At 37.9% G+C, this 24701-nt stretch overlaps 1 protein-coding gene across 2 annotated transcripts in view; it reads right to left on the reverse strand.

The window, feature by feature from the left end:
* Window positions 1-872: 872 nt before the first annotated feature.
* The window catches only part of DENND6A (DENN domain containing 6A), a 53756-nt gene continuing 29927 nt past the window's right edge, over window positions 873-24701 (reverse strand). Inside the window, exons 10-20 of one of the 2 annotated variants that reach the window (XM_060110674.1) lie at window positions 20577-20672; window positions 19996-20091; window positions 17852-17946; window positions 9052-9117; window positions 8899-8963; window positions 8227-8316; window positions 6156-6209; window positions 5940-6049; window positions 5110-5212; window positions 3610-3684; window positions 873-3138 (exon numbers count right to left, since the gene is read on the reverse strand). In XM_060110674.1, coding sequence (XP_059966657.1) covers window positions 3007-3138; window positions 3610-3684; window positions 5110-5212; window positions 5940-6049; window positions 6156-6209; window positions 8227-8316; window positions 8899-8963; window positions 9052-9117; window positions 17852-17946; window positions 19996-20091; window positions 20577-20672 — 982 coding nt within the window. In that variant the 3' untranslated portion in view covers window positions 873-3006. Of the gene's footprint in view, window positions 3139-3609; window positions 3685-5109; window positions 5213-5939; window positions 6050-6155; window positions 6210-8226; window positions 8317-8898; window positions 8964-9051; window positions 9118-17851; window positions 17947-19995; window positions 20092-20576; window positions 20700-24701 lie in introns of both variants that reach the window. The other variant, XM_060110673.1, reaches the window with a different exon arrangement.

Genomic DNA, 24701 nt, shown 5'->3' on the forward strand with positions numbered 1-24701 from the left:
AAAAACAAGGAAAATTCTCGGAGCTCTATTAACAAATGCTAATTTCTATTGATATAATAATAAATACCATAATTCAACCAAGTCGTAGATGGCATATAAGTACCGTATCTTGAATATATGAAGGGATATCAAGTTATTAGTGATAATTTAGTCATTATTATGAGTTAACATATTTTGTTATTTAAATGACATTCATCCATAATTAGAGAAGCTTTTTGCCTTCTTCAACTATCTATTTTTAAAGGACTAATATTAGAAAGTTAGTAGTTAAAAATTTTCCCCCAAGTTATGCTAAAAGAAGAAAGTAAAATTCAGGTATATAAAAACAAGTGAGTTAAGTTATGGGCAAGTGAAAACAAAAGGACAAATTTTAATGGCATCTCTTCTAAATGTACCAATGTATTTTACAGTATACTTTGAAGGATATTACCCAGTAACTTCAAAAAGGAGTAACATCCAATATATTTTATTATTAAAAAATAAATTAAAATCTGAAGAACAGTATTATATACTAGCTACTTTCAAAAAAGAAGAGGAAGAAATAAAAGTAATTTGAGATTTAAGGTTAGAAAAGAAAAGGTAGCAAGCGGAGAATCTAATAATACCTAGATTATTAAGCTAAAATTTTTTCATCAGAACATTTCACAAAAATCAAGACACTGGTAGGAAGGATATGAAATCACTTAATTCTGTCTGTTAATAAAATGGACTATTCATCTGTTCATAATGAAGTAAACAGAGGAAGGTTTTCATTTAAATTTAAAAAATAAGTTAGAAACTAAAAGTAATCCCATAATGCAAAGGTTTCACTTACTCTGCATTTTTTCAAGCATTCCAATCTTACTCAGAAATAATACAAGATATCCAAGGGCTTTAAAATCCAAGGCCTTTAATTAGGTTTTCAGTAATGACCATAAATGCCTTCTCAAAACCCCTTTCAGTGAAAACAGAAGGCACTAGGCATTACATAACACCCTGAAAGCAGTGATTCCTTCTGATGCTGGTGAAGATACACATTAAATGGCAGGTTTTAGATCTTAATGTCTCCTCCGGGGGAAAAAAAAAAAAAAAGACAGCTCTGAAAATCACACAAAAAATTAAAGTTACCAGTCTTTCTCAGGTTCCCAATGCAATTTTAAGTTATTTTTACAAGTACATAATTTGAAATTAATAGATAAACCCGCTAAGTATGATATGGTTTTCAACATGTGTTAGGTTTTTTGTTAAGTATAGTAAATATGAAGATACCATTATTATGCTAATCGGCATCCTTTGCTTCTCTTTAGCTGTGCAAAATAAAGTTGAAATGATACATCCTGTAGTGGTATAATTTAAAAGATCCTTGATATGACACTAACAATTTTCAAACTCTGGTCACAAACTACGTATAAATTGTTAGATTATTAAAATACACCTTTTTGAAAAATAATAAGATGACCATTTATACCTAAATAAGGTTTCCCAGGAAGATATGAAATAATTTAGCATATAAAAGTAGTTGCCCCTTTTCCATGAGGACAACTGTTGTTTCACAAAATAACTCATGTGATTCAAGGCAAATGATTTCTTTCAAATGCCACATTCTCTCCATGACTTTGAGGTATGCTTCAAGAGACTTGTATCCATGAGAAAAGGGCACATTTGGATAGAAGACCACAGTTACAAACACCAAAGACCCTTTCTTAGGTCAGGAGTGCCCTTAAGAGTTACATTAACAGAGAATAAGAGATAGCTCCTGAAGCCATTTCTTTTACAACCTACAACTAAATTTGGATATGTAAAGGGTAATTCAAGACACAGCTATTTACATATGTGCTATGTCATGTGTGCCTATTTTAAACAGTGGCTTCTTCAGGACACTCCTATTCAAACACTAACGAAAGAACCTTATTCTACCAAACCACAATCTTCTATTTTTGGCAAGGTAGTATAGTGTAAACAAAACAAAACAGAAACAAACAAAAACAACAATGACAAAAAACTAGCTGTAACAGTGATTGAGGCAAAAGTTCCATGTCAAACAACAGTAGGGAAAGTATTCTGAGAAATATTAATTTTGGGGGGAAAAACCCTACCAAACAAATAATGCTAGAAATCAGTCTTATAATCGCTCAAATGACTATCACATAAAAGTTTTTTAAATGCCTTTGAAATAAGAATAGTTCAGTTTAAAAAAGTAGCTGATTATGAGGTTTATAATTAGAATGCCTTTAAAAAACAGACAAGCTAATTAACTTGGGCCCAATTAGCAAAGGGTAAGAGGAAATAAACTCTTCCATAATTAATACTAGATGTCTTCTTCCCTTTGGTGAAACTGAGATTAAATTTGAAACTGGTATAGAAAATAATGAAATGAAACCTATATGACAATTGAAAAAAAAACACCAATGCCACCAATAATGAACACAATGGGAGGCAAAAAACATATTTTTAAGCAATGATTACTCAAAAGAATGCCTTATAAAAAACTACATATCATAATCAAGTTAAGAAAAAGCTTCAAGACTAGCAGCTGGGCTTTGTGAAACACGTAGGACAACGGAAGGCACTACAAAAGCATTAATCACTCCTAACTACAGTCTGACAGTTCAGTCTTTTCCTTCTTCTTAAGAAGATAGCCAGTGTGAATGTCATTTTTATATCCCCCTGAGTTTTACCATGATTGGGCAGAGAAGCACCAATTTAAAAAAATATCTGCAATGCCAGCACTGCAGTTTGGAATCACTTAAACTGATGGCCCCACAGGTCTCTCATAAGAGCACTTTAGAACATGATTAAAAATATAGAAATGCCTTTCGGTGTTTCAGTATTAAAGTGGAACCACCACAGATATCCATTTTTTTTAAAACTAATGCACTAAAAAGGTCTGTTTATACAGTATAGTCTTTCAACCCTGTAGCTAGCATTCACGGCTATTTTCCGCTCCGAGAGATCTTGGGCGTCTGGTTGAAGTGTCAGTATGCTTCATGGTGTACAATCCTTTTGGCTGGAAAATCCTGGCAAATATCATGTCATCCCCGTTTTGAGCAGTATGCCTTGTAGGTCCTCTGGCAATGCTAAAATAATTGCATCTATGTGTGTCCGTAACTTTTCCATAGTGTCAGGTTTCACAGGTAAATGCTCTCGATCAGCCTGCAACTACATAAGGAACATTTGGAAGCATTTAAATTACCTTTTGAGGCTGTATTAATACAGTGTATTCTCTAAATAAACAGTTTTAATGGTCAAAGATTTGGAAACTTCAGACTGAGACCAGAATTTACAGAATCTATAAAAAAGCAAAGAACATGCCACTTTAACAATACAATTGCTGAGCTCGAAAAAAGACTTCATGTAAATTAATAGATAATATCAATGCAGACCATGTGGTATTAAATATAAGTCACAGTGGTTTTTGTAAAGCTCATTACACTCCATGTAAATAACTAAAAAAATATATGGCTTCATTATGATTTGCTTGAGTGATGAAGTATTTTCAGTCAGATCTACCATCAATTGACCAATCATAAGTCCTCTCATTTAAAAATTAACTTCTGTGATACATCAAAGCTATCACCTCAAATAAGAGCAAACTAACTTCACAGATCTTTGGCTGCTTTGGCTACATACCAGCTTGTTTTTTAGCTTCAATACAAGGTCTACTGTTTCTACTTCTGTGTGTTTCTGGGTCCAGTGAAGTAAGTCCTAGAAGAATAAACAAATCTCAAATCAGTAAATACTCAAAATAATATTCAAATTGTTCTATTTCAATAGGCAAGGCTACGGGGAAGAAAGGACGGGAAGGAAAAGGAGAACAGGGTATTTAACCCAGACATAGCATTATAGTATAATTCTGTACATGATATTCTGACAATGTGAATCAGATACTTTTTGACATTAGCCAAAATGACTGTCTAATATTCAGAAGTAAAACACAATGGAAGGGGGCTTCCCTGGTGGCGCAGTGGTTGAGAGTCCGCCTGCCGATGCAGGGGACATGGGTTCGTGCCCCGGTCCGGAAAGATCCCACATGCCATGGAGTGGCTGGGCCCGTGAGCCATGGCCGCTGAGCCTGCACATCCGGAGCCTATGCTCCGCAAAGGGAGAGGCCACAACAGTGAGAGGCCCGTGTACCGCAAAGAAAAAAAAAAAAAAAAAAAAAACAATGGAAGAAATTCCTTTCTGGCCCTTTAGATCAATCAAGAAAAACAAAATTGGAACTTAAGGTACGATACTAACCCCCAACCCCACTAAGTAGTGAGTAATTTATAAGGTACATCAACTAACAAATCAAGATAATTGTGAACATGAATATATTACTGGAAACAAACTTTGCATCTTCAAGTAAGCTCTTCCTGGGCTTATTTGTGGTTGCCTTCATGGTATTCTTTCTCTGAAAACCAGTCACTGAGAGTTTATGATTAGAAAGTTAACACTGAGGCTAGCCCACCTCAAGCTAAACACAAATTGAGACTATCCTTTATATTTTTAAAAGTAGCTTAATTTAAAATAGTCTGCTGACAAAATATAGAATATGAAAACGTCCAAATACAGGAAAAATGTATTAATAACTGGGAAAGGTGAATAACGCATGGTGGAAAAGATGTTGAGTTAGACTGCTCGGATCTGAATTCTAACTCCATCCAGTGGTATGCTAGTAAATACTTAACAACTGGTTCTTAGGAAAAGTTCCTGGTTTATACCATTTGCCAGTTTCTGTGGTGTAATTCTCCCTCTGTAGCTGATTTCAAGCTACCAACCTGAGATCACTGAATACAGAGCTGGGAAGAGATGCACATGGCTCGCTCTTGTGAGCCAGTGCAAGTGGGCTCGAGCACACTGCTGGTTCCACTACTTAGCAATGATGTGATCTGAAGCAAATCACTTAATTTATAATCCTCAAGTGTCTCATAACGCAGATCATAACACACCTACTTCAATGAACTATGAAGATTAAAAGACATTATCCATTTAAAGCACCTGCACAGTCCTTGGCACATAGCACATGATCTGGAAAAGTTAGCTATTACTATTTATAAAGTAGTGGATATGGATATAACCTTTCAGCCTCTATGAATAACTTTATTTTCAATAGTTGTTAATCATCACACAAACACGCTGTTTTCTAACCTCTTCACAAAGAGCTTCCAGATGGAGTGCCTCCAGTTTCTGGGTCATTTCCTTCCTCCGGGTCTTGAACCAACCATCAAAATTTGGAGATTTTAGAAAATGCCTATAAAAATAAATTTTTAAAAAGCAAAGTTTGATTATGACTTAACTTCCTCTCCTCAATACTTTTTCTACCTATAGCTAGGAGAACCATGTGAAACAATGTAATTTTTTTAAAAAAAAGAATAGGCCTTCCCAGGTGGCGCAGTGGTTGAGAGTCCGCCTGCCAGTGCAGGGGACATGGGTTCGTGCCCCGGTCTGGGAAGATCCCACATGCTGCAGAGCAGCTGGGTCCATACCGCAAAAAGAAAAAAATAAAAAATAAAAAATAAAAAAATAAAAAAAAGAATATGTTGGATTTCCCTGGTGGTCCAGTGGTAAAGAATCTGCCTTTCAATGCAGGGGATGAGGGTTCAATCCCTGGTTAGGGAACTAAGATCCCACGTGCAGCGGGGCAACTAAGCCTGTGCGCCACAACTACTGGGCTCGCACGCCTCAACTAGAGAGCCCACACACCACAACTACAGATCCCACAAGCTCTGGAGCCCGTGCGCTGCAACTACAGAGCCCACGCGCTCTGGAGCCCCCGCACCACAACTAGAGAAGAGAAAACCCGCATGACACAACTAAAGAGAAGCCCACACACTGCAATGAAGATCCTGCGTGCCGCAACTAAGACCCGACGCAGCCAAAAAATTAAAAAAAAAAAAAGAATATGTTTAAGCCCAGTTTTTTGTTTCATTTTTAAATAAAGCTCTATAGATGGATGAAATGGAAAAAAAAGGACCAACCGGTAAAGTCCAATCCAATCGCCTTTTATTCTAGAGGTCAGCTGAGGTCCTGTTTTCTCAAGTGTTTTCATAAATTCTTCTGGAAGGAACTGTCTTAATTGGGGTGGACTCTAGAAAACATGACATACTGTATTTAAAAATTAAAAATGGATATATTCACAGAAGTTAACTGCAGTTAGACAACTCAAATAGGAATTTAACTGAATATATTTATACCTTCCATGGAGAAATGCTTTTCTGCAAAGGCATCAAGCTTGCCACATATCTTTCCTAAGTCCAAAAAAAAAAGTTAGTCAAAGTTAGGTGTTCTTACCCAGAGAGTCTTCAAAAATGTTTAAACTGACCTACTTAAAAAAAGGGGGCTTCCAAGTTTTTCATCATATGCTCTTTCAACGGACATCAACAACACCATCACTCGTCTCAATAGATACACTAAATTTAGATTGAATTGAGAAGTCAGACTTTCAATAAAAATTTAACTAAATCCCAGATAATCCAAAGAAATACCTATTTTTAATGATAATAATTAACCTTATCGAGTAACTGTGTGCCAGAAAATGTACTCAACATTTTACATGCGTGATCTCTTTTAACTCTTGCAACTATCCTTTGTGGCAGGTATTACTGGCAAACTGAGGCTTCAAAAGGCTAAGTAACCTGCCCAAGTTCACACAGCTTGAACTTGAATTCAGGTCTACTTGACTTCAGCCCATGCTCTTAATTAAGCACTACAGTAAAGTTCACTTACTTAAGCAAGCTGATTTAAATGGAACAAAATAAATTGACATCTATAGACTAAGAGAGAATATTTCTTCCCAAAGTATAAGAGCAAAGATTTCCAGAGTGCCATCCTATAATATTCTTAGATAGATTACATTAACAGCTACATGAGTCTCTCTCTGATGCAGTCTCCAGACTAGGACCACATCATGGTACTGCCTTATACTGTGAGGCATAACTTTTAGTAAGTTAACATGATGTTCCACTGAACTTCAAAAAATAACTACATCATCTAGTCATTTATTTCATAAATATTTATTGAGTGCTACCATGTGACAGACTGAGGAAAAGGTAATGAACAAGACAGATAAGGGAACTACATCATGGAACTACATTCTCACAGGTATCATATCAAATTGTGCTCAAGAAAATAATATCAGATTTCAAAATTTCTGCTCTTTCCATTATAGTAAATGCAGATGATAAGGGCAGCTACCTCATAGAGTTGTTAAGAGAATTAAACAAATTGTTGGTCTCTAGCGCCAGTGCTTGGCAGTCTTAAGAAAGCACCTGCTTAGCTCTGCATAGTGAAGTTCTTCTTCCCGTGAAATCTATTTAGCCCAGACCATGATACTAGGGAGTTGCTATTTAATTCTTTAGAAAGTATAATCAGTAAACATGTTTTTTCACCTGCACAGTATCCTGGGAATGTAATATTGGAAGTCTTGGGTATGCTCTGCAAGGAATAGGTACTATTGTAGGATGCTGGACTAATAATAGAATCCTAAAATGTTCAACCTCATCTCTACCCCAATGCCTCCTTCAACCAGTTCAAGCTTTGTCTTGATACCTCAGACGAAATGGAAATATGAGCATACAACATCACTGCTTAAAACCTCCCCATCTGCTTTGGGAACACAATCTGACTTTCTTAGCATGAAATAAAAAGTACCGATCGGGCTTCCCAGGTGGCACAGTGTTTGAGAGTCCGCCTGCCGATGCAGGGGACACGGGTTCGTGCCCCGGTCCGAGAAGATCCCATATGCCGTGGAGCGGCTGGGCCCGTGAGCCATGGCCACTGAGCCTGCGCGCCCAGAGCCTGTGCTCCGCAACGGGAGAGGCCACAACAGTGAGAGGCCCGCGTACCACAAAAAAAAAAAAAAAAAAAAAAAAAGTACCGATCAAAAAATAATAAATAAATAAATAAATAACATCAGAGAAAGAAGCTCCAGTAGAACCCTTTAAGGTGCAAAATTCAATAATTAGATAATATTTCACAAAAATTATCTCATTTAAGATTCACAACAACCCTGAAAAGTCTTTAGGAAAAGTGTAATCAGCAACATTTTACAGATAAAGAAATTGAGGGTCAAAGAAAGGAAGTGACTTACCAAATTACACAGTTAATACCAGAACAAAGAGTTCAGGTATCTTGCAAAGGGCTCTATTTTAATCACTACACACATGAGCAAGCAAAACAATTTAAGATAAGGTTTTGGTGGATGAAAAAAAATTCATGTGCCCTTCAACAAATCATTAAATTAAGCAAATACATATGCTAACTTACTAATGGAATGATGAAGCTTTGTGTCAGTTCCAAAAAATAACGTCGGAGAATAACACTTTGAGCCTCAGAAGGACGCTTCTGTTGTACACCCTTAAAAGAGGAAAAAAATGAGAACCTACATTCTAGTGTCAGAGAATACAAAATAATGAATGCTTATAGAAGTTTAGCTGATATGTAAATATGTATTTTACTTGATAGGAAAAAAACCCGAGAACTTCATCTTGAAGTAATATAATGTGAAGTTCACTGTGCAATATCCTGTAAAAAATCCTCAGAGCAAAATATAAGACATTCATCCCATACTTTAAAATATTAGCTCACAACAAAGACTATATTTATTTCATACTTGTTGTATTAATAATATTTACATTTTCCAAAAAATGCTAACTATCCTATTAGGTGTTAAGCTACCTCATAGTACAGTCCACGACTTTCTCACTATAACTCTTAAGTTTTCAGAAAGATTGGCACTAGATTGGTAGCTGCAGTCCCATATTTCTAGCCCATAATTGCTGCTACATTAGTCTCCTGATTTTCATGAAGCTTTGGTTCAAAGTCCAGAGTCCAGAAAGACTTCTTTTCATATTATTGTACATAAAGCACATGTTGCTTTACTGGATACTGCATACCTGAGTAAGGAAATTTAAATTAATAATATGAGCAAGTAATCACCTTCTGCAATTGTTTCATGATTTCTTCATCTCTATTTAGATATGGCTTATAAGAAGTATAAACTCCTAAGAAGTAAAGAAAAGAAAATAAGGTAAGCAGTATGACCCATTTACCCATATAGTATATGTTTTAAAAATTAATAAAAGTCAATACCAGGTTTAGAATCCAGAGTCTTTAGGTTCTTCAATTTTTTCACTTTAACCTGCTTAGGAATTTCACCTGAAGGAAACATCATAAAGATTCTTATAGTTATTTGAATTTCACATATCACAAAACTCGAATTTTCTAAGACTGATAATCCACTAGCTGTTATCTACTTAGTCAGGGATGTTGTAGCTAAGGTATTCTTAACATCGGTGAATATTTAAGAGTTTATTCCTAGTACTTTAAAACTGGATAAAGGGAACACTGGGCTATATAACAGCATTACATAAACAATTGTGTAAATTATATAAAATGGATATTTGATCTTTCATTAATATCTATCATTACTTTAAAATTTCCCTTTTTGTCACTCAACTTAAATTTTAAAATCTTTGTGCTAAATATACGAAACATGAATAAGATACCATTTTGAATATGATGCCAAATATAATACCATTTAAGAGTAAAGAGAATTGAAAGCAACTCCTAAGTTAGTATGCAGACGTAGTATTCAAAGATTTTTTTTCTGGTACCGCCCCAAATTCTGCTTTTGCAGTGTAGAAACACTGCCACCAGGTGGTGATAGTGGAAGCCACAACCACAGGCCTGAGCCACAGGTGAACTGGACTCTGGACTCCTAAGCAGGGGTGCTGTGTTGCACAAAGGAGTATGAAGTAAAAGAGAGAAAAGATTATAGGATGAAATGTATGCATTGTTGAATACTGCTCCTGGGTAGAAAGAAAATCTGAAGACATGTGCAGCAAGGGAAGAGAAGAAAGTGAGCTACTGTAGCTCTGTGGAGGAGATTAAAAACAAGAGGCTTTGGGGACAGACTGAGAAACAATAGGAAAGAGTCCAGAAACACTCAGGTTTCTGGAATGTTTCTGATTTATTAGCTCACAGTTTTTACTTTGTCAACTTATTCTATATATTCCCACATACTAATTATTATTATTATTTTTTTTGGCTGCGTTGGGTCTTCGTTGCTGCACGCAGGCTTTCTCTAGTTGCAGCGAGCAGGGGCTGCTCTTTGTTGTGGTGCACGGGCTTCTTATTGCAGTGGCTTCTCTTCTTGAGGAGCAGGGGCTCTAGGTGCGCAGGCTTCAGTAGTTGTGGTGCACAGGCTCAGTAGTTGTGGTGCACGGGCTCTAGGCACGTGGGCTCGGTAGTTGTGGCTCGCGGGCTCTAGAGCACAGGCTCAGTAGTTGTGGCACACAGGCTTTGTTGCTCCGCGGCATGTGGGATCTTCTCAGACCAGGTATCGAACCCGGGTCCTCTGAAGTGGCAGGCGGATTCTTAACCACTGGGCCACCAGGGAAGTCCCCCACATACTAATTCTTATGAGAATGTCTCTCATCTTGAATGTTATCTCGCGGTTTTGCTTTCCAGAGTTCAGAGTAGCTTTTCATCAGAAGATTTGTAAAACTTTTTTTTTCTTAAAGTGCAGAATTAATACATATTTAACTATACAGATAACTAAATTCAAATCACTATCTGCCTCTGACTCTAAGAACTCAAAGAACATCACATGTCAAAACCACAACACTTTGAATAAGTCTAAATATTTCTGTGCCTACTTTCTGTTTCCTTCTGCTCTAGATCACAAGGACTTGCAACTCCTGTATCCATCAATGCCATTTATTATATATTATTTCCTGAAATTCACTGTGCAGAGGAACCAAATATCAGGGAGGAGAATAATTCAACAGTAGGTTTCATATATTCTTTACATTCAATAAGTTCTAGGTAATAATGAAGATATATAGTGATCCATATCAGCTTTGTTTAAAAGGCAAAGACAAGAATACTACCTGCGCAGCAATCTTCACTCACACAATTCCCCTCTGATTCAAGGGACCTCATCAGGTGTAAGATGCATACCTAACCCTGAACCCTAACCCTAGCCACCATAATTCTTACACTGTAGTACATAATAGACATAAAGAAAACTAGTCATAAAGATACATTGTCTATTGCCAAAAAAAGTTAAATGGTATTTGTCAAATATGTCTGGAAAATAAAATAAAAATGCCAGAAAATGAACTGAAGTCCTACAATTACAGATGTTTATTTTAATTAAAAAATACTTATTCAGGGCTTCCCTGGTGGCACAGTGGCTGAGAGTCCGCCTGCTGATGCAGGGGACACGGGTTCGTGCCCCGGTCTGGGAAGATCCCACATGCCGCAAAGCAGCTGGGCCCGTGAGCCATGGCCGCTGAGCCTGCGCGTCCGGAGCCTGTGCTCCGCAACGGAAGAGGCCACAACAGTGAGAGGCCCGCGTACCGCAAAAAAAAAAAAAAAAAAGCTTATTCAATGTCTGTTATGTACATGCACATAAGAGAGGGGTTTAACATTATTAAATTAATAATGTTCTGCACCTCTGCACATTTGCATAAGAATCTTCTACATTTAGGTCAAATGTTTTACCTTTGATTAAATCATCAAACCCAATTTCTGGTTAGAAATTCAGTTTATAATGTGATCCAATATACACTAGTAGAATTACTTTCTCTTTGAGGAATACTTGTTCAGTAACATTATCCTAGCATTACATTTCTTCATTTAGTAGGATTTGGGTGAACTAAAACTAAGTATAACCCATAAGAAGTAATCCCTTTATAGCACGAGGAATGATCCCTCTGCAGGGTTAAAACTATATATATATGTTTCTAATAAAGCTACGAACTTCTGGGCCCAGGAGAGCAAAATCTCAGTTCTGCTATGCCTTCCCTGCTGGTCCTACGGAACATACTTTTTCTGCAGTTTTACTGACCCTCTCAGATAGTCTTGAAGTTTCAAAGCCAGGATCCTAGGCAGAGCTGTTGTGTTTCCTAACTTGTGTAGCATATGCAGTGGTCCTAGTCTTGAGATCAATGGGCAGAAAAGAAAGATATCCCAAGATATATGCCCAGTACTCATAAATTAAAAGACAAATGGATTTTCATGAATGTGATACCAAAAACAGAGACAATAAAAGAAAATATTGATAAATTGGACTTCATCAAAATTAAAAACTTCTGTGCATCAAAGGATACTATCAAGGGCTTCCCTGGTGGCGCAGTGGTTGGGAGTCCGCCTGCCGATGCAGGGGACACGGGTTCGTGCCCCGGTCCGGGAAGATCCCACGTGCCGCGAAGCGGCTGGGCCCGTGAGCCATGGCCGCTGGGCCTGGGTGTCCGGGGCCTGTGCTCCGCAGCGGGAGAGGCCACAACAGTGAGAGGCCCGTGTACCACAAAAAAAAAAAAAAAAAAAAAAAAAAAAAAGATACTATCAAGAGAGTGAAAAGACAACCCACAGGAGAATATATTTATAAAGCATACATCTAATAAGGCATTAGTATCCAGAATATAAAGAACTACAACTCAACAAAAAAACCAACCCAATTAAAAAACAGGCGAAGTGGACTTCCCTGGTGGTGCAGTGGTTAAGAATCTGCCTGCCAATGCAGGGGACATGGGTTTGATCCCTGGTCCGGGAAGATCCCACATGCCGCAGAGCAACTAAGCCTGTACGCCACAACCGGCTGAGCCTGTGCTCTGGAGCCCACGAGCCACAACTACTGAGCCCATGTGCCACCACTACCGAAGCCCACACGCCTAGAGCCCGTGCTCCACAACAAGAGAAACCACCGCAATGAGAAGCCTGTGTACCGCAACGAAGAGTAGCCCCTGCTCACCACAACTAGAGAAAGCCCGTGCACAGCAATGAAGACCCAACAGAGCCAAAAATAAATAAATAAATTTAAAAAAAAAACGGGAAAAGGACTTGGAAAGACATTTCCCCAAAGGAGACATAGAAATGGCCAATGAGCACATGAAAAGATGCTCAACATTACTAATCATTAGGGAAATGTAAATCAAAACTACAATAAGATATCACCTTACACCCATTAGGCTACTATCAAGAAAACAGAAAATAACAAGTGTTGGTGAGGATGTGGAGAAATTGATACCCTGTGCACCACTGGTGAGAATGTAAAATGAAAACAGTATGGCAGTTCCTCAAAAAATTAAACATGATGACTATATGGTCCAGCAATTCCACTTTTAGGTATACAGTTGACCCTTGAACAACATGGGTTTGAACTGCCTGGGTCCACTTATACACAGATTTTTTTTCTTTTTTTGATGAATATATATAGTACTACAAGCTTTGCAGTTGGCTGAATCCACAGATGTGGGACTGTGGATACAAAGGGCCAACTATGGGAGTTGAACATCCTTGGATTTTGGTATCTGTGGCAGGTCTTGGACCCAATCCTCTGTTGATACCAAGGGATGACTATATACCCAAAAGAAGTGAAAGCAGGGACTGGAGATATTTGTACACCCATGTTCACAGTATTATTCACATAGCTAAAAGATGGAAACAAGCCAAGTATCCATCAACAGATGAATGGATAAGCAAAATGTGGTATATACATATGATGGAATATTTTTCAGCCTTAAAAAGGAAGGAAATTTTGACACATACTACAACATGGATGAACCTTGAGGACATTATGCTCAGTGAAATAAGCCAGCCACAAAAGGACAAGTAGGTAGGATTCCACTTACATGAGATATCCAGAATAGTCAGATTCACAGAGACAGAAAGTGGAATGGTAGTTGCCAAGGGGTGTGGGGGGGCGATGTGGAATGAATAGGGAGCTACTGTGCAATAGTTTCAGTTCTGCAAAATGAAAAGAGTTCTGTGGGTAGATGGTGGTGATGGCAGCACAACCATGTCAATGTACTTACTGCCACTGAACTGTACACTTAAAAAATGATGAAGATGGTAAAGTTTATGTTATGTATATTTTAGCACAGCTTTTTAAAAAAAGGAATAAAATTCTAATACATGCGACAGCATGGATGAATCTTGAAAACGTTATGCTAAGTGAAATAAGCCAGACACTAGAGGAGAAATACTGTATGAGTCATAGAAACAGAAATTAGAATAGAGTTTACTAGGGGCTGGGAGATGAGAGGAATGAAGAGTTATTGTTTCATGGCTACAGATCTTCTGTTTGAGATGGTGCAAAGTTCTGGAAATGGATAGGGGTGACGGTTGCACAACACTGTTAATGTACTGAATGCCACTGAATTGTACACTTCAAAATTGTTAGAATGGTAATTTTATGTTATATATATTTTGCTATCATAAAAAAAAATTTAAGATAAGTGGGAAAAAGTATCATAAACATACTAAACTTAATGAAGTTTTGCACGTCTGTTAAGACCTGTGCTCAAACAACACCATCCAGTCCCAGAAATAGGTACTATAATCTTGCTCAAAATTATTTAAACACCCCTGGTGTCATTGTTCACAACGTATCACCTCTACTAATTGAACAAGGACCAAACTGAGGACACTGACACTCTCTACCATCCACTCCTCAATGACCACTAAGGATCTATAAAACATAATGTTTCCATACAACATCATCACTCTCCTATAGAAAAAGTGATACCTTTTTCTATATGATATGGTCCAAATACTCTGGTGACAGAAATAATCCAAGGGAACACAGCATCTCATCCCTAAAATAGGCTGCTTAAAATAAAGTGTAATTAATATTCCATATATGCCCTTATGCCCATTTTGAAAAATAAACTCAAGAAGTGTCCCCTCCCCTCCCTTAGTCCTAGGTCCTACTTTTAAATGGTAACTTCACCTGTCTGAAGAGGATTCTCAGAGCAGCAAAAATATTAGCTGTCAAGACATCACAAGAAAAGAATATCCCTCATGGATAAAGATGTAAAAATCCTCAAAAAAGATTAGCAAACTAATAATAAGAATAATAATAAAGGACTATACACCATAACCAAAAGGGATTTATTTAAGGAGTGTAAGGTCGGTTTAACATAAAAAAATCAATTACTTTAGTATACTGTATTAATAAAGGACAAAAAGTACACGATGATCTCCACAGATACAGAAAAAGCATTTAACAAGATTCAACACCAATTCATTATAATCTTTTTCAACAAACTAGGAACAGAGGGCTACTTCCTCAACTTGATAAAGGACATCTATGGAAAACTACATCTAACATCATAATTAGTCCTGTATATTGAAAACTACAAAACATTGCTGAGAAAAATTAGAGAAGATATAAACAATGGAGAGACATTCCAAGTTCCTGGAATGGAAGACTCAGTATTTTTGAGATGGCAATTCTCCTCCAAACTGATTACATATTCCCTATGTAATCAACACAATCCCTAACAAAATCCCAGTTAGCTTTTTTGTTTTCTGCCCATTTGACAAAAATTGGCAAAGTAATCCTAAAATTTATATGGAAATGCAAAACACCCAGAATAGCCAAAACTATTTTGAAAAAGAACAATAAAGCTGGAAGACATATTTCCTGATTTCAAAACTTACTATAAAATTACAGTAATCAAGAGGTTGTACTGGTATAAAGATAAGACACTGATCTATAGATCAATGCAACAGAAACAAGAGTCCAGAAATAAACCCTTAGATTTATGGCCAACTGATTTTCCAAAAAGGTATCAATGCAATTCAATGGCAAAAGGATAGTCTTTTCAAAAAATGATGCTAAGACAACTGGATATCAACATGCAAAAAAAGATGATTTTATAACCTTACCTCACATCATAAACAAAAATTAACTCCAAGTAGTTCCTAAATGTAAGTGCTAACACAATAAAATTTTTAGAAGAAAATATAGAAGAAAATCTTTGTGACCTTGGGTTAGGCAACAAGTTCTTAGATAAACATCAAAAGCCTAACTCATAAAATAAAAAAATTGATAAACTAGACTTCATCAAAATTAAGTACTTTTGCACTTCAAAAGACGTCCTTAAGAAAACAAAAAAGAGGGCTTCCATGGTGGCGCAGTGGTTAAGAGTCAGCCTGCCAATGCAGGGGACACAGGTTCGAGCCCTGGTCTGGGAGGGTCCCACATGCTGCAGAGCAGCTAAGCCCGTGCACCACAACTACCGCAGCCCGCACACCTAGAGCCCGTGCTCAGCAACAAGAGAAGCCACCACAATGAGAAGCCCGCACACCGCAACGAAGAGTAGTCCCCGCTCGCTGTAACTAAAGAAAGCCCGCATGCAGCAACAAAGACCCAATGCAGCCAAAAATGAATTAATTAATTAATTTTAAAGAAACAAAAAGAGAAGTCAAATACTGTGAGAAAATATCTGCAAACCATATATCTGAAAACAAACTTGTGTCCAAAATAAAGACCTCGTACAACAAAATAATAAGACAAATAACCTAATTTTAAAATGGACAAAAGATTTAAATCAACATTTCATAAAAGAAGATACACAAATGACTAATAAGTAGATGAAAAGATGCTCAACATCATTAGTCAATAAGAAAGAAGCAAATTAAAACCTGCATTTTAAACCCACTAGAATGGTTATAATGAATAAAAGAGACCATACCAAATGTTGGCAGGGATGTGAGGAAACAGGAACCCTCATACACTGCTGGTAAGAATGTAAAATAGTGGGTCACTTCGGAAAACAGTTTGGCAGTTTCTTAAAAAGTTAAACAGACTTATCAACCCATGCTACTTTACCAGTGATCTTTGCAAAAGTTCCTCTACTTACATCCCCAACAGAAAGCCTTTTCTTATTGGAAAAAGACAATAAACAGTAGTCTACTATATTATGATTAATCGAATAGTTTAGATTAATAGGAAAAAACCAAGAAAGTAAATGTCAAGATTAAATTAAGATTAAAAAAAAAAACCTTACCATATCTTCTCATAGATGAGACTCTAGTGACTGCTGTGCTCTGAATTATCAGACAGAACACTAATGAAAGGCAAGGGATCATGATATTTACAGAGTGCCATAAGTCAGATACTGTGTTCAATCCTCCCAGCAGACAAAGAATTGCAGGCTTAAAGAGGCTGTTCTGCCTAAGGTCACACAGATCTGACGGCCAAGGTAAAGCCCTTTGCCCTTTCCTCTATTTCATAAGGTTTCTAAGGATTCCAGTCTAAGATTGAGTCTAATATTTGTAAATAATATAATTTAAAATGTTATTCCCTAATATGTCATCTAGATTTATTTATATTCCAGAAGGGATATTTTATAAAATAATCATATTAAATAATGTCTTAAATATAACACCCATGTACACCAAAGGAAAAGTCTTTAAAAGTAACATATCATAAAGTTATTAGAAATATTTTAGATAGCTCACGTCTCAACTATTTCCATGGAAAATTCAGGAATGTCCAGTGAGAAAATGTCAGAGGTACCATTAAATTGTCATCCAGGTTAACAAAATTGCCAACTTCAGAATTCATTTACTCATTTAGTAAACATTCATTAAACAGCTACCATGAACAAGGTACTACATGTCTTTTTTCAAGGAAAGCACGGCCTTTTGACCACTTCCTTAATCAATACCAGTGCCACAGAAATGTATAATTCTTGTTTGGAGTTCTAGTTGAGAATTTTGTGTCAAATTGATTAATTCGAACTTTCTATAAGGTTTTATTCAAGCAGTGTTGGAAAATCCTGTTTAATTGGGCTTATACATATACAAAAAGTAGCTCAAATTTTTGAGGTTTCATGAAACCTCAAAATAATTCAATGTTTAAAACATTGTAGGTGCATTTTTTTGGTAGGTGGACACGATGGGTTATACATATAAGAATCTGTATATTTTAGCTGGAAGTTATGCTGTTCTCCAAAGGCTTTTATTCAAGTTGCCTCAAAGAAGGTTGCCATCAACATAATTAAAAAGTAATGAAGCAGTGAAAACAAAGGAAGAAATAAACCTGCTCATCCACCTTACATACTAAAACGAGAACACCAAGTTTATACTTTACCTGCAGGTTTAAGGTCTCCTATCCGAATAATGTGTGGCCAGTGCTGGAGTGTTTTTGCAAAAAAAGGGTTGGTTACTCCTAATATGACTGAGGGCCTACATTAAAACAAAACAAAACAAAACCAAAGTGAGGAAAAAATGAATGTTCCATCAGTTTACAATTTATTTTGAGTGAACTACTGTTTACTCAAAGATTACTAAGATAATCTTTTCCTTCATTGGTACCACATATCAACTACATTCCAGGCACCATTTTTAGCACTAGGTATATAAAGATGAAAAGACATGGTCTTTCTAAAAGTACACAGGAAAAGCGGTATACATAACCAATTATGATACCAGAAATTAGAATACAGTGAAGGTGGTATAAAATGTACAATTATTACAAAGGAGAAACTATGTCTACCAGGGGATTAAAGGACAGACTCACCAAAGAGATGACATTTGCGCAAAGATATGAAAGATGAATAGGAGGTTTTTTTTGAAGGATAGTTGATATATAACATGATATAAGTTATGAACAGGAGTCTTTTGCCAGGTGGATAACAGAAGAAAATGTGATGCAGGAGAATGAATAGTATGTGCAAAGCAATGAAGTGAGATCAAAGTCTGTTTGTAAAACTACATATAGTTCAGCATTCCTAGAGCACAAAGCAGGAAGAATGAATAGTCAGAAATGAAAGCAGATGGGCAGATGCTGGCCAGATCATTCAGTACCAACTTAATATGCTAAGAAATTCAGATGTTATCTTGTAGGCAAACAGAAGCTACTAGAGAACTGAGTGGAGGAATGTTACATGAACAAAAATGTACTTATTAGAAAGATCACTCTGGGGGAAATTTGAAAGATGCTCTGCAAAAAGGGGAAGAGGTTTGGGAAAAGCAACAGCAAATACAAGAAAGACTGGAGGCAGTAGGACTAGGAAGAGAGCTCTGGAAAGAAGATAACAAATGTTATGAGAGATATTTTAGGATGTTGAATTGACAGAATTTGGTAAAACTTCAGGTGGAGCACATTAAGAATGAGAAATTTATGACAATTTAGGTTTTTGATAACTAAGTGAAAAGAAGCACCATTCATGAAGTAGGAAGAGGCATGGAACTAGGGAAGAAAAGAAGGAGACAAAAAGAATTCAGTTTGAACATGTTTAGTTTTGGGTGACATTAAGATGTCCAGGTGGCAATACGATAAAAAAAAACCTGGACAGAGGTCGAGACCTTGCAAAGATTTGAACTAGGAAGATAAATTTCAGTCAGCAGTAATATAGGTGTTAACAGAGACCGTGGGTACAGATAAGACTGTACAGAAAGAAATATCAGTCTGAAATCAGAACCCAGAACACAATACTGGAGAACACCAACATTTAAGGGGTTGGCAGAGAAAAAGAAGTCTGCACAGGAGACTGAGATGTACCACCAGACAGCCAGGTGAGACGGTACCAAAGATTAAAATGTTTTCAACGTCAATAGAGTAAGTGTTACAAGAAAGGGAAGGCAGGAAAAACAGGGGAATAACGTGCCCACAGGTTCAAGGCAGTGAGAAAGGTCTTGATGACTTTGGCAAGAACTTCAGCGGAGATAAAGAAATCAACCTGCAATGAACTGAGAAGCAACCAGGAAACCAAGAAGTGGAGAGGGTAAATGGAAATTTTTGTTGTTATTCTAGAAACTTAGCTATGAAAAGAAGGTGAACAACAGAGCAGGAACTAAAGGGGAAAGGTAAGATATTTTTTCCCCTTTTACAGATTGGGAAGAAATTTTATATGTTTATATGCTGATTCAATGAAGAGGGAGAAGGAAAAGGAAGTTATAGAGCAAGAAGAGACAACTGATGCTATAAGGGGTCCTGAAGTAGAGAACGAAGATAGAAGTAAAAGTAGTCAGATAGCTATTAAATTAGAGGAATTAGCTATTAATTAGTGGAAGACAATATAGCTTCCACTAACAAATAAGATCATTCAAAGAAAATAGGATAATGACTCTTGAAATGTGAAATTATTACCAGCAGCTCCTCAAAACTTCCTTTATAAAATCAATCTGCCAATAAGTTCAAAATTTAAACTTTTCAATTATTACCAAAAATAATTTGACATAATTTGGTTATAAAGGTTATACTTGGTAATACAAGTTATTTTGTTTACTCACGGGGCTTGAGTACGGGTGGTATATTCTTTGAATTCACTATCATGAATAGTGAAATAAGGTCGGAAATCACTGAAGTACTTTAATGGAGAAATACAGCTGTAGAGCAAGAATAACATGTAAAACAAAGGACAGAAATTAAAGGCCCTACTCAATAACTATAAAACATCTATACACAGAGTTTACCCCAGTGGGATCATCTATCTATAACTCATTTCAGGAAACTAGAAAGACAAACGAAAAATGTAATGTAGATGGCATACCAAAAACACACTGGATTTGGGGCAGAAGATGCGGTGAAATTCTGGCTCTATCATTCATTAGCTACATGTCTTTTACTAGACACTGACCATTCATGCAACTGATTTTTATCAGGTGCTAACTTTATGTAAGTGAATGAATGTGCTTATTACCCAGAAAATCAAAAACATGGAATCTGAATTAATTTTCTCATCAATAAATGGTGCTATAATGAGCACTACCTTCTTACAGGATTATTGTGTAGATCAATGCAATGAGTGTGCAAACATATCACAGGTGGTAAACTGTTGCAACTATCACCATGAGGAACCAAATATACTCACTTAACAAGTGCCAATACAGTCTCTGACGACTCTGACGGTGACGGTGCCATGACCACGAGGGGCTCACCCAACAGCACCAGCTCCCAAAGCATCTGACTATGAAGGAAAACTGGGCAGAAACACCTGAAAGGTGTTTACGCAGCAGAGACACTGTTATTTATCCATCCCTGTTTTTTTTAAGTTCCCATATAATCATTCTAAAAACTTCACATTGATACAATTCTTCCAGCTATGTGTACCTTGACCTGACATACAAATTCATTTAGAATATGGTGATGCAGACTTCCCTGGTGGCGCAGCGGTTAAGAATCCGCCTCCCAATGCAGGGGACACGGGTTCGAGCCCTGGTCCGGGAAGATCCCACATGCCGCGGAGCAACTAAGTCTGTGCTCCACAACTACTGAGCCTGCGTTCTAGAGCCCGTGAGCCACAACTACTGTAAGCCCATGCGCCTACAGCCCAAGCTCCGCAACAAGAGAAGCCACCACAATGAGAAGCCCGCACATTACAACGAAGAGTAGCCCCCGCTCACTGCAACTAGACAAAGCCCACGTACAGCAACGAAGAACCAACGCGGGCAAAAAAAAAAAAGAATATGGTGATGCACATAGATATAAGTTCCTTTTATCCACACAAAAATATATAGCAATTTTACTTGTTCCAATTTTACAAAATTAAATGTAATATATTAACACACAGAATGGCTAACAAACGATAAAAGCATATAAAATAATTATTAAATTATTGTACCATATAGTACATCTAGTTTATCAATATTGCTGTTACATTTGAATTTCTATTCTATTTTGAAGGAAACAAGAAAAATTAATTTTCCAAAGGATATTTACTGGATGTACTTAATTTCAAAGCCAATGCTTTCAATATTAAAGAATGAGGAAAACAAATCACAAGGAGGTGTTCTAAAGCCAAACAACAGAATGCTTTCCTAAGCAGATCCTCCCCCTACAGAAATGTTGCATATTTTTACAGTAGCCATGGAATTAGGCAGAAGCCTATAGGACAAAACTCTGGTACATTACCTAGCCTAAGTTAATTTGATAACTTTTACTTATTTAGTAATTTCCTCCTAGTAGGGTCAAAATTTTTCCTGGTAGATTAGAGGGGAAAAAACTACGTTATCTATTTATAAAAATCATAACCAAAAAAAAAATCATAACCAAAGGACTTTCCTGGTTGCACAGTGGTTAAGACTCCACGCTCCCAATGCAGGGGGCCCGGGTTCAACCCCTGGTCAGGGAACTAGATCCCACATGCGTGCTGCAACTAAGAATTCACATGCCACAACTAAGGAACTGGCAAGCCACAACGAAGGAGCCCGCTGGCCGCAACTAAGGAGCACACGTGCCGCAGCTAAGGAGGCCGCCTGCTGCAACTAAGATCTGGTGCAACCAAATAAAGTAAATGTTAAAAAAAAAAAAAGTGGGGCTTCCCTGGTGGCACAGTGGTTGAGAGTCCGCCTGCTAATGCAGGGGACACGGGTTCGGGCCCTGGTCTGGGAGGATCCCACATGCCGTGGAGCAACTGGGCCCGTGGGCCACAGCTGCTGAGCCTGCGCGCCTGGAGGCTGTGCTCTGCAACAAGACAGGCCGCGATAGTGAGAGGCCCGCGCACCACGATGAAGAGTGGCCCCCTTGGGCCTCCCTGGTGGCGCAGTGGTTAAGAGTCCGCCTGCCGATGCAGGGGATACGGGTTCGTGCCCCGGTCTGGGAGGATCCCATATGCCGCGGAGCGGCTGGGCCCGTGAGCCATGGCCGCTGGGCCTGCGCATCCGGAGCCTGTGCTCCGCAACGGGAGAGGCCACAACAGTGAGAGGCCCGCATACCGCAAAAAGAAAAAAAAAAAAAAAAAAAAAAAGAGTGGCCCCCACTTGCCACAACTAGAGAAAGCCCTCGCACAGAAACGAAGCAAAAATAAATAAGTTAATTAATAAACTCCTACCCCCAACATCTTAAAAAAAAAAAAAAAAAAAAAGAATTAACCAAACTTCAACCTGCCCATCAGTGAATGTTCATAGAGTGTTGACAGTAGTGGTTTGGGCAGAAACTGAGGTGAACAAGGCATACCTCTCTCAAGTCAAGGTACCCAACTCCTAGCTGATTCCCTGATCCTCCAGGGTAAGGCTTAGTCCTTGCTGACTAAGCACCCCCCCGCAAAAAAAAGTAACCGATCTACCTACCTGAAAACATACACACACAAGAAAGAAAAGAAAAAAATACAAGTAACTTTTAAGTGTAAAAATATGAAACAAATCTGTGAGATGGAAATCAAGGAAAGTTCATTTTAACTATTCGAAGGCAAGAAGAGAAATGTGAAGGAAGGGCAAAAAAACAAAAATAAAAACAATAAACAGTTCAAGGATAAGGCAAAGGAGCTCTTCCTCCTTCCTTCCTAAACAATTCAATCCTGCAGCAAAACACAGTGCATGGTAGGCATCTCTGCCAGGAGGGAAAGAAAGCCCTTTGGCCTGAAGAGCGTATCAGGGCTTGTGTGAGATAAGGCAGACATCCATGTGGAGGGGGTGGCTTGTCGTGGGGGTGTTGGAACCCTAATGTAGTGAGAAAGGTGTGCATGTGTGGAGGTGATCTGATTTGGAGTGACACAGCCCAGGAATTGTGAGGGGCACGGAGGGGCAGCAGGTGCAGAGGGTCAGAGCCAGAGTGGGCTGAGGAGGCTGTCCATGGTGGAGTGTCGGAGAAGAGGAATGAGGGTGAAGGTATGGAGGGGTGGCCTGCAGTAAGGTGTAGAAGCACAAGTAGGGAAAGGAGGGATCCATGTGGGGGCTGGCTTGGCATTGGGAGTCAGAGCACAACAGGGTGAGGATGGCATCCACATAGAGAGGTGGCCTAACGTGGGGTATAGAAGCCTGACTGGGGCAAGAGGGAAACCACGTGGGGGGGTCAATCAGGAATGGAACAGGGCCTAAGCAGGGTAAGGAGGGTGTCCATGAAGAAGAGCAGCCAGGTGGGCAGTTTCAGAGCCCAAGAAGGATAAGAAAGGCATTTGCTCAGAGGAGAAGGTTGCAGCAGAGACGTGAGATTGGTTACTAACATGGGACCGATCAAATAAGTAAATGAATCAAGGATAATAGGATGTAGCTCCTCTGTCAGAGAAAAGAAATGCAAATATGAAAAGGGAAAAAAGTAGAGTGAACCCTGTCATGTTGCACCGGAATTAGGGGTATTGGTGTGACTTTATAGTTTTCAACATATATGGATATAGAAATAAATATGTATGTAAAAGTGTTTAAATACTATATATGAGTGTGTATGTATACATGCATTTACAGATACATATTTTCCTTAGCTCTGTCCACTGAGAGGGATATTCCCTTAGCAAGGAGCACAACTAGTGCCCAGATCTTGACTTCTAAATCCTATTCTCTACTAAGTAGCTGATTCCAGGGCTGGGGAAGAGAAAATACAAGATAATCTTGGAACCCAACAGAACTGAAAACATATGTCCACACAAAGGCTTATATACAAATGTTCACAACAGCATTATACATAACAGCCAAAAAGTGGAAACCATCCAAATGTCCTTCAATGGATTAATGGATGTGGTATATCCATACAATGGAATACTATTCAGCCATAAAAAGAATGAAGTAATGATTCATGTTACTGCATGGATAAACCATGAAAATAATATGCTCAGTGAAAGAAGGTAGACACAAAAGGTCACATATTGTATGACTCTATCCATATGATATGTCCAGAATAGACAAATCCAAAGAGACAAAGTGTATTAGTGGTTACTAGGGGCTGCAGGGAAGAGGCCACGGGGACTAACTGCTAATGGGGTACACGGTTACTTTCTGAGTGATGAAAATGCTCTGGAACTAGACAGTAGTAATGGTTGCACAACTCTGTGAATATATTAAAAACAAATGAATTGTATACTTTGAAAGAGTGAATATTATGTATATATGAATTATATACCAATTTTTTTAGTTAGAAAAAAAAAAGATAAGCCTGGAACAAACAAGTTAGTGTTTCAAGAATGAAAAGGATATGACAAAAAAAGAAAAAGAGGCCAGCTTGAAATAGACTCTCACTGGCCAAACTGGGGACAATTTGAACATCAAAACCGATGAAAATAATGGAT

This window comes from Mesoplodon densirostris, chromosome 10 (genome assembly GCF_025265405.1).
Source record: "Mesoplodon densirostris isolate mMesDen1 chromosome 10, mMesDen1 primary haplotype, whole genome shotgun sequence".
NCBI lineage: Eukaryota > Metazoa > Chordata > Mammalia > Artiodactyla > Ziphiidae > Mesoplodon > Mesoplodon densirostris.